The sequence below is a fragment of the Haemorhous mexicanus genome, chromosome 3 (assembly GCF_027477595.1).
Source record: "Haemorhous mexicanus isolate bHaeMex1 chromosome 3, bHaeMex1.pri, whole genome shotgun sequence".
NCBI lineage: Eukaryota > Metazoa > Chordata > Aves > Passeriformes > Fringillidae > Haemorhous > Haemorhous mexicanus.
This window is the reverse complement of record NC_082343.1, coordinates 31,048,562-31,061,048: the sequence shown is the minus strand read 5'-3', so window position 1 is coordinate 31,061,048 and position 12,487 is coordinate 31,048,562. Positions and strand designations below refer to the sequence as shown.

The window sequence follows — 12,487 nt, the reverse complement described above, 5'->3', positions numbered from 1 at the left end:
ACTACATTTTTATTAGAGGAACACTACCAGAAAGCACTTGGTCTATCCATGCTCAAAACCTGGGTCAGTACTCCCACTATGTACTTCAAAGTAACTTTTATTATAGATGTGCATGACCTTTAGGAGCTTTTCAGAACCTTGAAAATTGACAAAATAAGCAAGAAATTTCTATCGCTTATGTAGCACAGGAGAGGTCATCAGTATCCTCATTTCTCTTCCAACATGGCCATATGCTTGACTTAAAGGTAGCTTTCTGAGTCTTCTGTTGGGCAGCTGGAGAACTGTTGCAGCTACTGTTAGCTTTAGTAAGTGCAGCAGTAGCAAAAAATCCAGGAGGCAGTCACACCATTTCCTGCTACTTTGCAAAATCAGTATCAGATACGGGAAGAATTTTCTGGACTGCAGTAAAAACAATCCAAACTTTCTGCAGTCAGATGTCAAGTAAGGATAATTCAAAGAAACACTTTGTCAGTAAGTGCTTTCTATCTCTGATAAACCTCTTTATCTTTTTTTTTTTATGGCATGCAGCATGGTGTAAAACAGTGGATAGGATCACCTTTACACTAGTGCATGTGTTGTGGTTGACTGTGGCTTGATAAAGTACAGAAGGCATGGAAAAAGGCAAGTTGAAGAAAATAGGTTAGATATAGAAGTCCACAGAACTTCAGTATTTTCTTTTACATAAAGAGGCCAAAAGTGTCATGGTGTTAACATACGGCAGGTACAGAGTACAGTGATGGTGATGACCTTAAAAGTGCAAGTGCATACATTGTGTCTAAAGAACAGAAAATACTGAGAGACAAAGTTTCCCGTGAGATTTGCAAAAATACAGAAAGCCAGACAGAAGAGTGTTGGCTGCTCCCAGTGAAAGTCTACAGAGAAAGCCAATGCATAAATTTATGGGAATAGCTGAAGGCATAGAGGAAGATCAGTGCAAAAACCAGGGAGATAAAAATCTGTGAGGTAGGTAGTGGTAAGACATAAGGGAAATCTTGGATGGGATAAGCATTTGAACATACATATTTGAAATTAGTTCAATAAACCATCACTAGTGTTCTTATATGCCAGCATTTCAGATTTGAGTAGCCACACTGCACTATGCAGGAGTCAGCAACTGGCAAAGAAAACGTGGACCTTGTCAGGTGTAAGAACAAACATCTGTTGTGACCCTCCTCAGAAGTAAAAACCTAGCTCTCAAAGTATGAAGGAAAAAATTAGTGACCTACACAAGTCTCTACATGTTTTATAGATGCATCCCCAAAACGAAATATCAAAGCAGCTGCCGAAAGGCTGACATTTGATGTTCCTGTAGTCTGTCAGACATATGCTAGCTTGGGGCTAGTCTGCGTACCCAGCCATATTTAACTCATCCCTTACATTGAAGTTCCACCTAGGAATGAGTTCAAAGGGAGTAATTGATGGTTACTATGAGATATAAACATGCTGAATAAATAGCAGTGAGTATATAATTACAAGCACATCTGAGGAACATGTTAGTGATGATTGAGCATGGTACCCAAATAAATGGATAATTGTTTTATCAGGTTTCTGGAGTCTAATAGAGAGTATGACTATGGATGTGCATCTCTGTGGCTAATCCCTGATTAGGTGCTTATATGTGCTTCGATTTTTCAGCTCCTTTGGGGATGGCTGCTGCTGCTTTTGACTTACAATAACTAGGATAAATTCAGTCTCCCTGGTTTTGATGGGTCACACAAAGGGCCTGACTGAGGAACAGATTTAATGCAAGAACCTATCATTGGCCTTATTTAGAGGTAAACGTACAGCATCAGTTCTCTATGGTGCTCAATAGCTCTTCTGTGACCTGGCCCAAAGCAAATTCCAGGCTCTAATGATATTTGTGATCTGGCTGGAAATAAGGATGCCTTCTTGCTTTTAAATTTAGTTTAAAGTATTGTTTTCAAGTGGCTGTGAAATGAATGTGATAAGGACCTGCTTTGAGTTGGCAGTTTGCTCTGAGACAAGTTGTAACAGTCCAGGCAGAGCTGGACAGACACATAATTTCCTCACAATTAAAAGAGAAGCATTTTAGCCCAGAAAATAAAGAAATGCTGTCATTTTATATGAAAGATGTTAATTTCAGACAATATCAACTGAATCTTAATTGAGTGGATATCATTAAGCAGGTGTTCATAACTGATGACGTTCCTCTGTGGTTTTGTTTGTTTTCTGTTTGGAAATTAAGAAAGATTTCTGTACCTGACTTTTTCCACTTGAGATTCTTGGTGAAATGACTTCTTATTGAAGCTGGGAGGCAGTCACTCTGGATTTTTTGAAAATGAGTGACCATAAGAACTGAATCCCACTAGAGAAAGAGAAAGGATGGTAATTGATTACTTCAGTTGCCTTAAAATGAGAAGTGTAAAATGAATCCTGAGGCAGTAGTAGAACCATGCATGCTCCTTCCTTGGGGTTTTAACTGGCTGATGCCTACACAGGGTGTGGAATTTCCACGGATCTGAACCATTTCCTCTTTAGGAAACAGTCCACAACCTGTGGTTTAGTCCTTTATCCACAGGGGTCGCTTAGTGTGTGATAGAGGTGGAAGGTGCAGTTTCAAGACTACTTTCTTTGTACCTTTCTCAACTAGGGATATGGATCCTAGGCTGCTCAGGTTCATCTTCCAATTTGGTGGTGTCTCCTTCTGCCAAGCTTAAGTCAGACTTGTGCCACTTTAGCTGAAGGTATCTTTCCATCAAGTCAGCTCCCACGTTGAAGACCAGAGCCAGCCAGGCCAAGCCAAAAACAATCCATATTGCAGTTAGGCTCCTGTACACAGGGATATAGTGCTTGTTGGGGTTCGTGCCTGAAAAATCCAGGAAAATTTGTATATTTATCTTGGCAGCTTTGGTCTGCTAAACATACATACTCATACACCCTCTCCACTCTTGCATAAGTGTATATGTTAATGAGCTTGTGTGATCCATCAGCAGATAGATTTTTTTTCATGCCAACTCTCAGGTTAAGCTTAGCACAGTTAGCATGAAATCCCTGAAGCTGAGACTATGTAATAAGAATAGCCATATCTAATATTAATTAGGGATGCTCAAAGTCAATGGTTCCTAGCCAAGAACAAAGGAAAAAAGTCTTGGAAATTAAATGTTGAATCCGTATTAACTGTATGTTACTCAAGAGGCACGCAGGGGATCTCAGATGATTTAGACAGCTACAATCTAGTAAATCAGTGATTGCTTTTTGGAGGGTGATATTACCTCAGTACTGGGATTCACAATCACTTGGATTATATGGTAAATGTAGCCCTTTTAATTAAGTGGTTATGAGAATCTTAATCCCTGGTTTGGTTATTTCCACAGCATGAGCAATCAGTGCAGCTGATACAGTCATGACACTCCACAGTGCCAGATTCAGCATGAGATTCTTTTTTTATCCCCTTTTGGGACAGAGTTATGACCTCTAGGAGAGGAGAGCAAGTACTTGTGAATAAGAAATGCTAGTGGTTTTAACAAATAAATACATTAGACATAATCTGTTAAGATTATGCATTTGTTCAAATAAGTGTATGGAAAAATAGCCCCTCGTGTCTCTATCATGATGTTCTCAATCTAGAGGTCTAAAGGCTATGTAATGTCACTGGTTTGTTTTCTTTCAGAGGCATTCTGTGGTTGTCAGTAATCTTCTCCCCATTTTAAGTACTGATTATTTAATATTTGATATGATTTGTTGTTGGGAAGGGTAGGCACTTGCTAAAACAAATCAGTGTTAGGAGAGTGTGGTTCAAAGGCTTAGTACTGAAAAAAGAATTTTATTCATATTCCACCTTTCACTCTTGATAACATTTGTACCAGCCTGAACACAGCCACTGTTGAATGAGTGTTCAGTGGCACGTGTGAAATGAGTTGGGTGACTCTCAGGCTGGCTGTCAAGAGAAAAATGCTCATATCCTGTAATACATTAGCTCATTGTTACCAGTCTGGCTGAGCTCACTATTGACCAGTCTATGGTGGAATGGGTATCTATGCTGTATCCCTGTATTTAGTTTTATACTAGAGTTATGAATTTCAACAGAGCTCAATCCAGGTCATGCTCTTTTTTACCTACTACATAGTCCCCAAATCCAATGGTGCTCAGGGTGATGAAGGTGAAGTAAAAGCCTTCTCCGTAGCTCCAGCCTTCTACATAACTGAAAACTAATGGTGGGAACACCAGGAAAAGCAAGGTCCCAGTGATCAGGAAGATGGCCACTGCCAGTGTTTGAACCACCTGAAAGAGAAGAGGAAGATGGCAGCTAAAGAGCATGGAGCAGATGTCTTGTGAAAATTGCTGTGTCTGTTTTTACTCTTGAATCACAAACCCACCCCACCTGGGAGCAATGGCAAAAAAAAAAGAAGGATAAGCCAATGCTTCTATGAACTGCAGGCTGAGCTCACTGCTTACTCAGCACATAGATATTGTACCTAAGCATGAAAAAAAAATCTTAAAATTAGGAAAAAAAGGAGGATTTTTAAAAAGCTTTTTGCAATGAGTTTTCAAGAATGCTCCAGTCATATTTTCAGACTTACTATGACAGCCATTGGAATGAAATACTCATTTTACAATTTCAATTCAAGTAGAGATACTCTTGTAGTCAACAAGCTCTTGTCTTTCAGGAAAATCACCACATACTGCATAAGTCATGAAGCAAAGAAGGGCAAGAAGAAATTAGAGCTCTTTTCACTATGACTGCTTCCAAAGATTTATAAAGTGGCTGGCAAGAGCTCAGCCAAAAATATATTTCGCTGAAACCTAAGTGAAGTCACTTTGCCTGCTTTCATTTTTAACTTAGAAGTGCTCAGAGCAGAACTGGTTTGTGTTAGCACAGGGCAGATCTGTGCCTCTCAGGACAAACATCTGCCTTCAGGGAGATAAGTTACAATATATGTGACTGTGGTAGATAGGTACAAAGAATGGTCAGTGGATGGGTCCTGAAGGGATTTTAGGAGTTTGCAACTGATGATCAGGAACTTATGGGTTTCCAGGGAACACATTCTGGTGAACTTTTGACTAATGATGTGTGGGCTGATTCAAAGTTATTGTAATTATTTAAAAATGCCCTCAAGGGCAATCAAACCAGAGTATGATTTTCTATTAATGAGCCTATTGTGACTGGAGGAAAAGACAAACCACTGCTTATAAAGTGGAAGGTCCAGATATTATGTTTTAATTTCTCTCTCTTGAATTATCTCACATAAAAAACAATGCCCTGAGCTTGAGAAACATGGCTTGAGATGACTGGGTGACTTTGACAAGTCACTTCTATATTATGTGTCATGTTGCTCTAGCTGTGTCATAATATTTGCTTTGTTTGCAGAGCAGTTTGAGAATTACTGATTGACATGATTATAGTCGATATATAATTCAGTTGTTCTCATTTACTTCATTCCAGTACTGTAATAGAGTTTAGTTACATAATACACTTTGCATAAAAATGTATACTGAAATGAACAATTTTACTTTTTAACCTGTCTTTAAAGAACTTTCTTGTATAAACCTAATGTTGGGAACAACAAGTCATGGAAAATGAAGAACTGATTGCAATTAATTTCCCAGAGCATGACAAAAGTCTGTTTATAAGGAGATAAACCAACTTCCTTTAATAAACTTTTCAGTGCAAACAAGCAGATACAGCTCCAAAGCTTTGTCTGATCATAGGAGTTCTGTCAGAAATGTCAACTCAGGTTTGAAAAGGGGAAAAAAAAAGGTCATATCCCTGAGATGCTATCAGAAATCTCAGGAAAGATGCAGCTACACTAGCATGACAATCCTTCTGGTGCTAGAGCTGCATGTGTTTGGGGAACAGGCAGAGGTTATGTAGCTAAAGAATTTCTTACTTATTTAATCCAAGTCTGCATTTGACAGTACCTTTATAGCTTACCCATTGCAGATAAAGAATGTAGTGACCCAAGAGACTTTACAAACGTAAAAAAAAAAAACTTGTGCCAGAACTCTGAAATGTTTCAGCATATCTAATCTCTGAAGGGGTTAATTCATCGAACCTTTTTTCAGAAACATGCACTAACTTTGTAATAAATGGCCTTCATGTATTTTCCATTATCAGTGCTTTTCTTATTAAAAAATGTCTGGACTAGTTCAACAACTCACCAATAAACTGTAAGTAAGGAGGAGTATTTGTGTTTTAAGAAAAGAAAAGGAAGGAAGTGCTCAGTTGCTGGCACAAACAGGAAAGTTAATTCCAGCCAGATCATTAGGCCAATAAAAATAAGTTGCCTTTGCACAGTGTAGAGCTAAACTCTGGATAGATGCTGGCATAGGCTTGAGAATAAGAGCTTGATTTGGCAATGTGTGTACATGCACGTATTCTGCCAAGGTCACCAGGTCTATGGTTTTGCTGAGTAAGGTTTTAAAAGGCAAACATAGGGCCCCTCAAGCAAAAGCCTATAGCTTTAAAGCTATTGTAGGTAGATTAAGTGTATCAAGTTTCTGATAGAGAGGGCCATGTAATTGCTGTGGTTCATACAGGAAACCTAAGCTAGCAGCAGCAGCTATCTGAGAAAAGAACTTCAACTAATTTTAAAATAGTGAAATCAAATGGTAAATTGACACTGTACCTGGGCACGCCCTGGCTTTTGCACCCATCTTTCCAGGGAAAGCAGATGAGCATTGAGAGCTTTCCCCAGCTGATTGAGGAAGGCCAGGTTGAGGGGCACTCCAAATAAGGCATAAAACACACAGAAGATCTGCCCTGCCACTGTGCTGGGGGACAGGTTACCATAACCTGGAAAAAAAGAAGAAAACAGCTGCATGAAAAGGCTCTACAGGCAAGCTGCAGGCATCATGGAATGTTCCTAAGCTTGGAACCTCAACTACAATAATTTCAGGAACCTGTGGATCTATGATTTTCTGCAATTAAATCTGTCTGCAAATTGCCACTGCTTATGGTGAAGCCTTTTGCGTTCACTACTACTAGCTGAAAATGAAACATGAAAAGTATTACTCTTCCAGATACTATTGTAACTTTCTATAGGTCTCTGATTTTGTGATGAGTGTGACTCAGTGCTTCAAAGCAACCCAATGATGTGTCCATGTACAAAATGATCTTGCATGTACCAAGTAGGCATTCAGCTTTTTTGGGAGTAAAAATACTGTATAAAGAAAAAAAAACAGGCATCATTGGAAACAATAGAAAACCATAACCCACAGTAGTTGATTGTCTTGCAGGTGTATTCTGTTCACTAATTACACATTTCTGGGGGCTTTACAGGACAGTTGGAGGAACCACCAGTTTTTAAGGAAAGAGAGTACCTCACCTATAGTGGTGACAACAGTTCCTGCAAAAAAGAAGGAGTTGCTGAAGTCCCAGTTACTGGGATTTGTGGAGTTTCCTTCTGGGTTGACCCCTTTTTCCCATGCTTCCATGAGGACCTGAAGCAGAAAAGGTCAAAGGAGCAAAGATGAGGAAGAATGTCAGAAGTAGAGATAAGTAAATACTGTTTTCCATCTTGAGTAAGCAGAGTGATAACAGTGTAGATAACAGGGTAGACTTGGACTAAAAAGAACTTCTGCTGACATTGCAAAACTTGGAAATAGAGCTGGTCAGAAACTTGAACTCTTGCTACAGGAGAATAGGTCATTAAAGTATGACAGGTTCCCCAGCTAGATGAAATCTAAGGGGAAGGGGGTGGATGATTCCCCAAAAAGGTCAAACTGGGAAAAAAATTAAAGTTGTGCCATAAAAAAAATAAAGTGGTTGCTTTTCTCTCCTTCTGTAATCTAGTCATCTCATTTAAGTTTTTAATTCAGGCATGTGTAAATGTATAGCTGTATCTGTGGGCAGGGGCATGAGGAATGTGCTCATTCCTGTTTCCTCCATGTAAGTATTTATAAGGATGAATTACTATTTTTGGCTTTGACTTCCATATAATTTTCAGTGAATATTAGGCTTCTCTTAGTCTGAAAGATTAACAACTAAAATATTCTCTGCTATTCCAGACAGCTCTTACCAGACCAAGACTACCGTGTGCCAAAAAATTAGTGTTCCTACATCAAATATTCTGTCAACTGCCTTAAAAAAATTGTGTTCCTTTGCTGTCCCCAAGGATTTGTCTGTGGGAGACTGGTTTCCCTCTGCTCAGTGGTTGGGGTTTTAAGACCCCCCCTTGTTCGTCACACACCTTACAAAAGCTAAGTCACAGCCTTTGTAATTTTGCAAAATGCCTGAAGGAATACTTGTTCATCTCTTCAGAAGACTTTGTATTATGCAAGAAATGAACAGGAGTCAATAGCAACCCCAGCTTTAGCTGGTTCCAGGAGTATGAGACCCAAGAAGATACTCTTTCTTGATTCAAATGGTAGCCACTCCCAGAAAGATTGCTTTTCTAGTGAGTATAAATACTACAAGTTATCTGATTTTTGGACAGGTTCTGCAATATTAGCTGATTTGTACTGGTGGGCTGAGTATCCTAAGTGTAGTAGCTAATTTGATTCCTTCAGTAAAAAATCCTATAGCATTGGTCAAATTTATCAGAGGGCTGCTAGACATCATCTTGTCTGACCTCATGACTGAAGTGTCAGCAGAGCTTATTTTCAATATGAAAAAGAATTTTGCATTATCCATTAAAAGCCTTTTCATAGAATGAGAAGAATTCAACATGTCAGATTTTCTAGAGTCACTTATTTCATTAGCTGCTTAGAAGAAACACACAGAGGTGTGAATACACACTACTGAGGTGTGAGTATTTTGAAATAATCACATGTTTAATTTATTCCTGTAAGGAACATTTGGCAGTTCTGTGCATTTCAGTGCACAAGAGTTCACAGGAGTTACATTCACATCATGAGAGCCAACACAGAAGAGTAAGGCAACTTTAAATGTCAAACCTTTCAGACACAGTCTGACAAGGCCATATTTCTTGGTGTAATTGATGCTGTTAAGTACAACCCCATGAAAGAACTCTGTGAATGAAATGGCATCCCAGTGCCCAACAAACAGTTCCTGTGGGACAGTTAGAATGGCTCCAGGCTCCTTTCACCTACAGCTCAGGTAAGTGGGTTATGGCAGCTGCTGAATGGTTGGTTAACATTAGCTGTTGCCTTTGGGAAGTAAGTTGTCAGTATGTAAAAGCAGCGTGCTGTAATTTACAGTAAGAATATGAAACCTACATTAAGCTATAGTAGGGTGTGGAGAGAATAAAAACTGCCTGCTGCTTCTGCTCCTGTCCCCCTGCCAATGCACATTGCAGCCAAATGTGGTCATAGACAAGGATTTTGTCCTTTTGGTCTGAATTTATGTCATGTCCTTTGAGACCAAAAGAGTATGGACATGATCAAAACACAAACTCCTTACACAATGCATCTGCTTCTCAGTTATGCTGTCAGACTGGCATAATTTCCTGACAAGAGTATGCCTACCAGAGATGCATTAGATAAAAGAGTTTGGATTTGCACTTTCTCAAAGTTCCAGGCTGCAGTTAGGAGCTGCAGTTCAGAACCATCCCCCAGCTAGGCAGTTTTAGCTATGCAGAACCAATGCAGTTTATTGACATGGAATGATAAGAATTTGTTTCATGCACAATAGAGTCAAAAATTAATGAATTATGAGTGGTAACTCATTATAAGTGATAGTAGATATGCCAAGAAAAATCTGTGTTGAATCTCACATTGTAGGATTTAGGTTTAAAGAATTAAGGCATTAAGACAAGACATTGTATACTTGTTAGCTGAATAGGCTGAGTCTGGGGGCTGTGTCTCATTGCAGTCTAACTACTGTGACTTTTCAGACTGGAACTTGTGGCATGATGAACAGGCCTCCCTAACCATATAGTTAAAACATGCAGAGACACAACTGCTTCCCTGCATTAGAGATTTAATATGGGAAGACTAGTGTTCTCTAATATTAATAAGAGTTAGGCAAATTTGTAAACAGGTCTTTTGAGCAACTTATGTGTCAGAGAGTACCTGCACTTACATATACCTTGGGGACTGCAAAGTCTCAGTACTTGGTGCATTGTAGATGATTTGGTGCCCTCAGCCGGTTTTGTCTGGAACAGCTTACAAGTGAAATTGTGTTTAATTCAGCAGAGACACAGCAGCAAAATGCGATTCTCTGAGTGGCACAGCAGTGGACCTAAGAAAAGTCCACTGGAGTCAGAGAGAGAAGAATCTGGATACGTGTAACCTCCTCTAATGTTTTGAGGGTAGTGAAGATTTAAATAAACCTTTCAATCCCATAAAGTATCACAGTTAGGTTTAGAATGAGAATTAGATTTGCACCTCTGCAATCACAATCAGAGAGATATGGGAAGGACAGGTAATATCACCAAGCCATGAAGGTGAAAAAAATAGATATGTTTTCAGGCATGTAAGGTCTTGAAAACTCTAGTAGTTTTCTGGCACATGACCAAGGTTACACAAGTAATATATCACAGTATTAGTAATCAGAACATTGTCTTTGTAGATGTAGAGGTTCAGGCAACTTTTCTACCATTTCTGATCTGAATTTCGCTGTTTGTTTAAATCCATATATAAAGTCAGGGCTTTTTGTTGATCAAAATCATATACCTTTGTGGAAGTCCTCTGACTTGGGCAGTACAAATTGTTTTGAGTTTTTATCAGTTTTAATAACATGGTAGAAAGAGTTCAAACTATTCAGGCACCCAGCTTTGCAGCTGGGTATGCTTTGAGAACAAACTAAAGGATTCAAGGTTTCAAAGTTCAAGTATTTCTGTCCAGTTCTTGCACTCCTATTATGAGAATATATCTATAATACCAGGAAAGGTCTAGCAATTTACCTCCAGCCAGTATTGAGGAAAAGATTAAAATGTAATTGAAATTGTCATTAACTGACAACCCATATTGAACAAAAGCCTTTTATCTCTTCTTATAAGTGATAGATAACACAGTTTGTGATGGTTGACTATCTTTTATTTAGGCCTGGAAGTGCAAGACTGCCTTCAAAGGTAGTAGACAATTTCACAGAATCACAAGGTTGGAAGAGATGTCCAAGATCATCAAGTCCAACCCAGCCCTAGACACCTTGACTAGACCATGGTACCGAGTGCCACATCCATCCTTCATTTAAACACATCCAGAGATGGTGACTCCACCACCTCCCCGGGCAAACCATTCCAATACTTTATCATCCTTTTGGCAAAAAACTTTTTCCTAATATCTAACCTGTATTTCCCTTGGTGCAGCTTAAGACTGTGTCCTCTGGTTCTGTCAGTTGTTGCCTGCACATTGATGTTTTTAGTACAAAAGGGCAGAATTTGCACAGGTTTGGACTGGAGAACCTCAGAAGGGTAACCTACTTCTTTAGGTTTGATTCTTATTTTTTGTTCCCATGCATAATTCCCAGTAATATTTAATTAGGGGGATGAGAACCATAAAGTTGAAATTATTGCAATGCAGCACAAGTGCATCACTAGATGCACTTATATTTTGGGAGTTCATGACTGTGGAAAGAAACAAGTTCCATAGATCAAGATAAAGAAGTATATGAATGGGCTAGAGTTATTTATAAAGTTAGATATTTAATATCATGGACAGCTGACCATGCTAGGCTACTTGGCCCCGATAGTATAATTTCTTCTAATGAAAATAATGCTTGAGCCAAAATAATGGGAACCCTTTCCTCTTACCTGAACAAACTGCTCCAGGGCTTGTCTGTCCAAGCATGTGTAATTCTGCAGGAACTTGAGCTTTTCCAGCTGGAACTGGTCCCGAAAATGTGTTTCTGCCTGTTTCTCCAGCAGCTGGAACACCATAGCACCCAGGAGAAGGTAAAAGAGGTACCCCAGAACCAGCAGTGGAGTCCAGCTGATCTGCTGGCTGTGCATGGTGAGGAGGGGCATGCTGCTGATCTGCCCTTGTCAGTCCCTGCTCAGTACTTCACAGGTTACTGTTCCAAGATGTGACCTACCCAAAACACCAGGAATCACACACCCATGTTCCCAGCTACTGCCCTGGAGAGTTTTTCAATAAAACATCAGTTTATCAGGGCTTACAAAATGAGACTAACAGAGAAATTTTATCTCTCCACATCTGTTCTCTATCCAAAATAAAGGGTGAACATTTATAGCTTAATAAGACTGTGAATCATAGTGTCTTTCTTCTATTAGCTTTTATCCAAAGATCTCAATCAAATGAATAAAGCCCTCCGAGGTTGGTATTAGTTTCCAGTCTGGGAAGCTGAATAAAAACTGTGGTTATATGACTTACCCCAGGTCATATGAATATAGAGCAACAGATAAACTCTTAAAATCCTGATAAGTAAAGCCTTATTCTAAAACTAGACTTCTCTACAACAAAATGCTCTAAACTGTCTAATTACAGCAGACTCCCCAGAAAGAAAAGTATGGAGCTGAATAAATGGTAAAGTCAATAGCTGCTGTCTGTACCATACCAACATTGCTGGCACCAGTAAAACCAGCATGGTGAAGCTTATAAACATCCTGAATTCAACTTGGTCACACAAAAAAAATCTCTTTCTTTTCTAGTCCTAATAAGATCA

General features: G+C 39.2%; 1 protein-coding gene across 1 annotated transcript; it reads right to left on the bottom strand.

The window, feature by feature from the left end:
• Positions 1-2,439: 2,439 nt before the first annotated feature.
• LOC132325779 (potassium channel subfamily K member 16-like) lies at positions 2,440-11,944 on the bottom strand. Its single transcript, XM_059843346.1, has 5 exons — positions 11,616-11,944; positions 7,287-7,401; positions 6,588-6,754; positions 4,077-4,242; positions 2,440-2,827 (listed from the first exon to the last, which is right to left on the bottom strand). Exons 1-5 carry the CDS (start codon positions 11,826-11,828, stop codon positions 2,604-2,606), a joined length of 885 nt encoding a protein of 294 aa, XP_059699329.1. The 5' UTR covers positions 11,829-11,944; the 3' UTR covers positions 2,440-2,603.
• Positions 11,945-12,487: the final 543 nt, after the last annotated feature.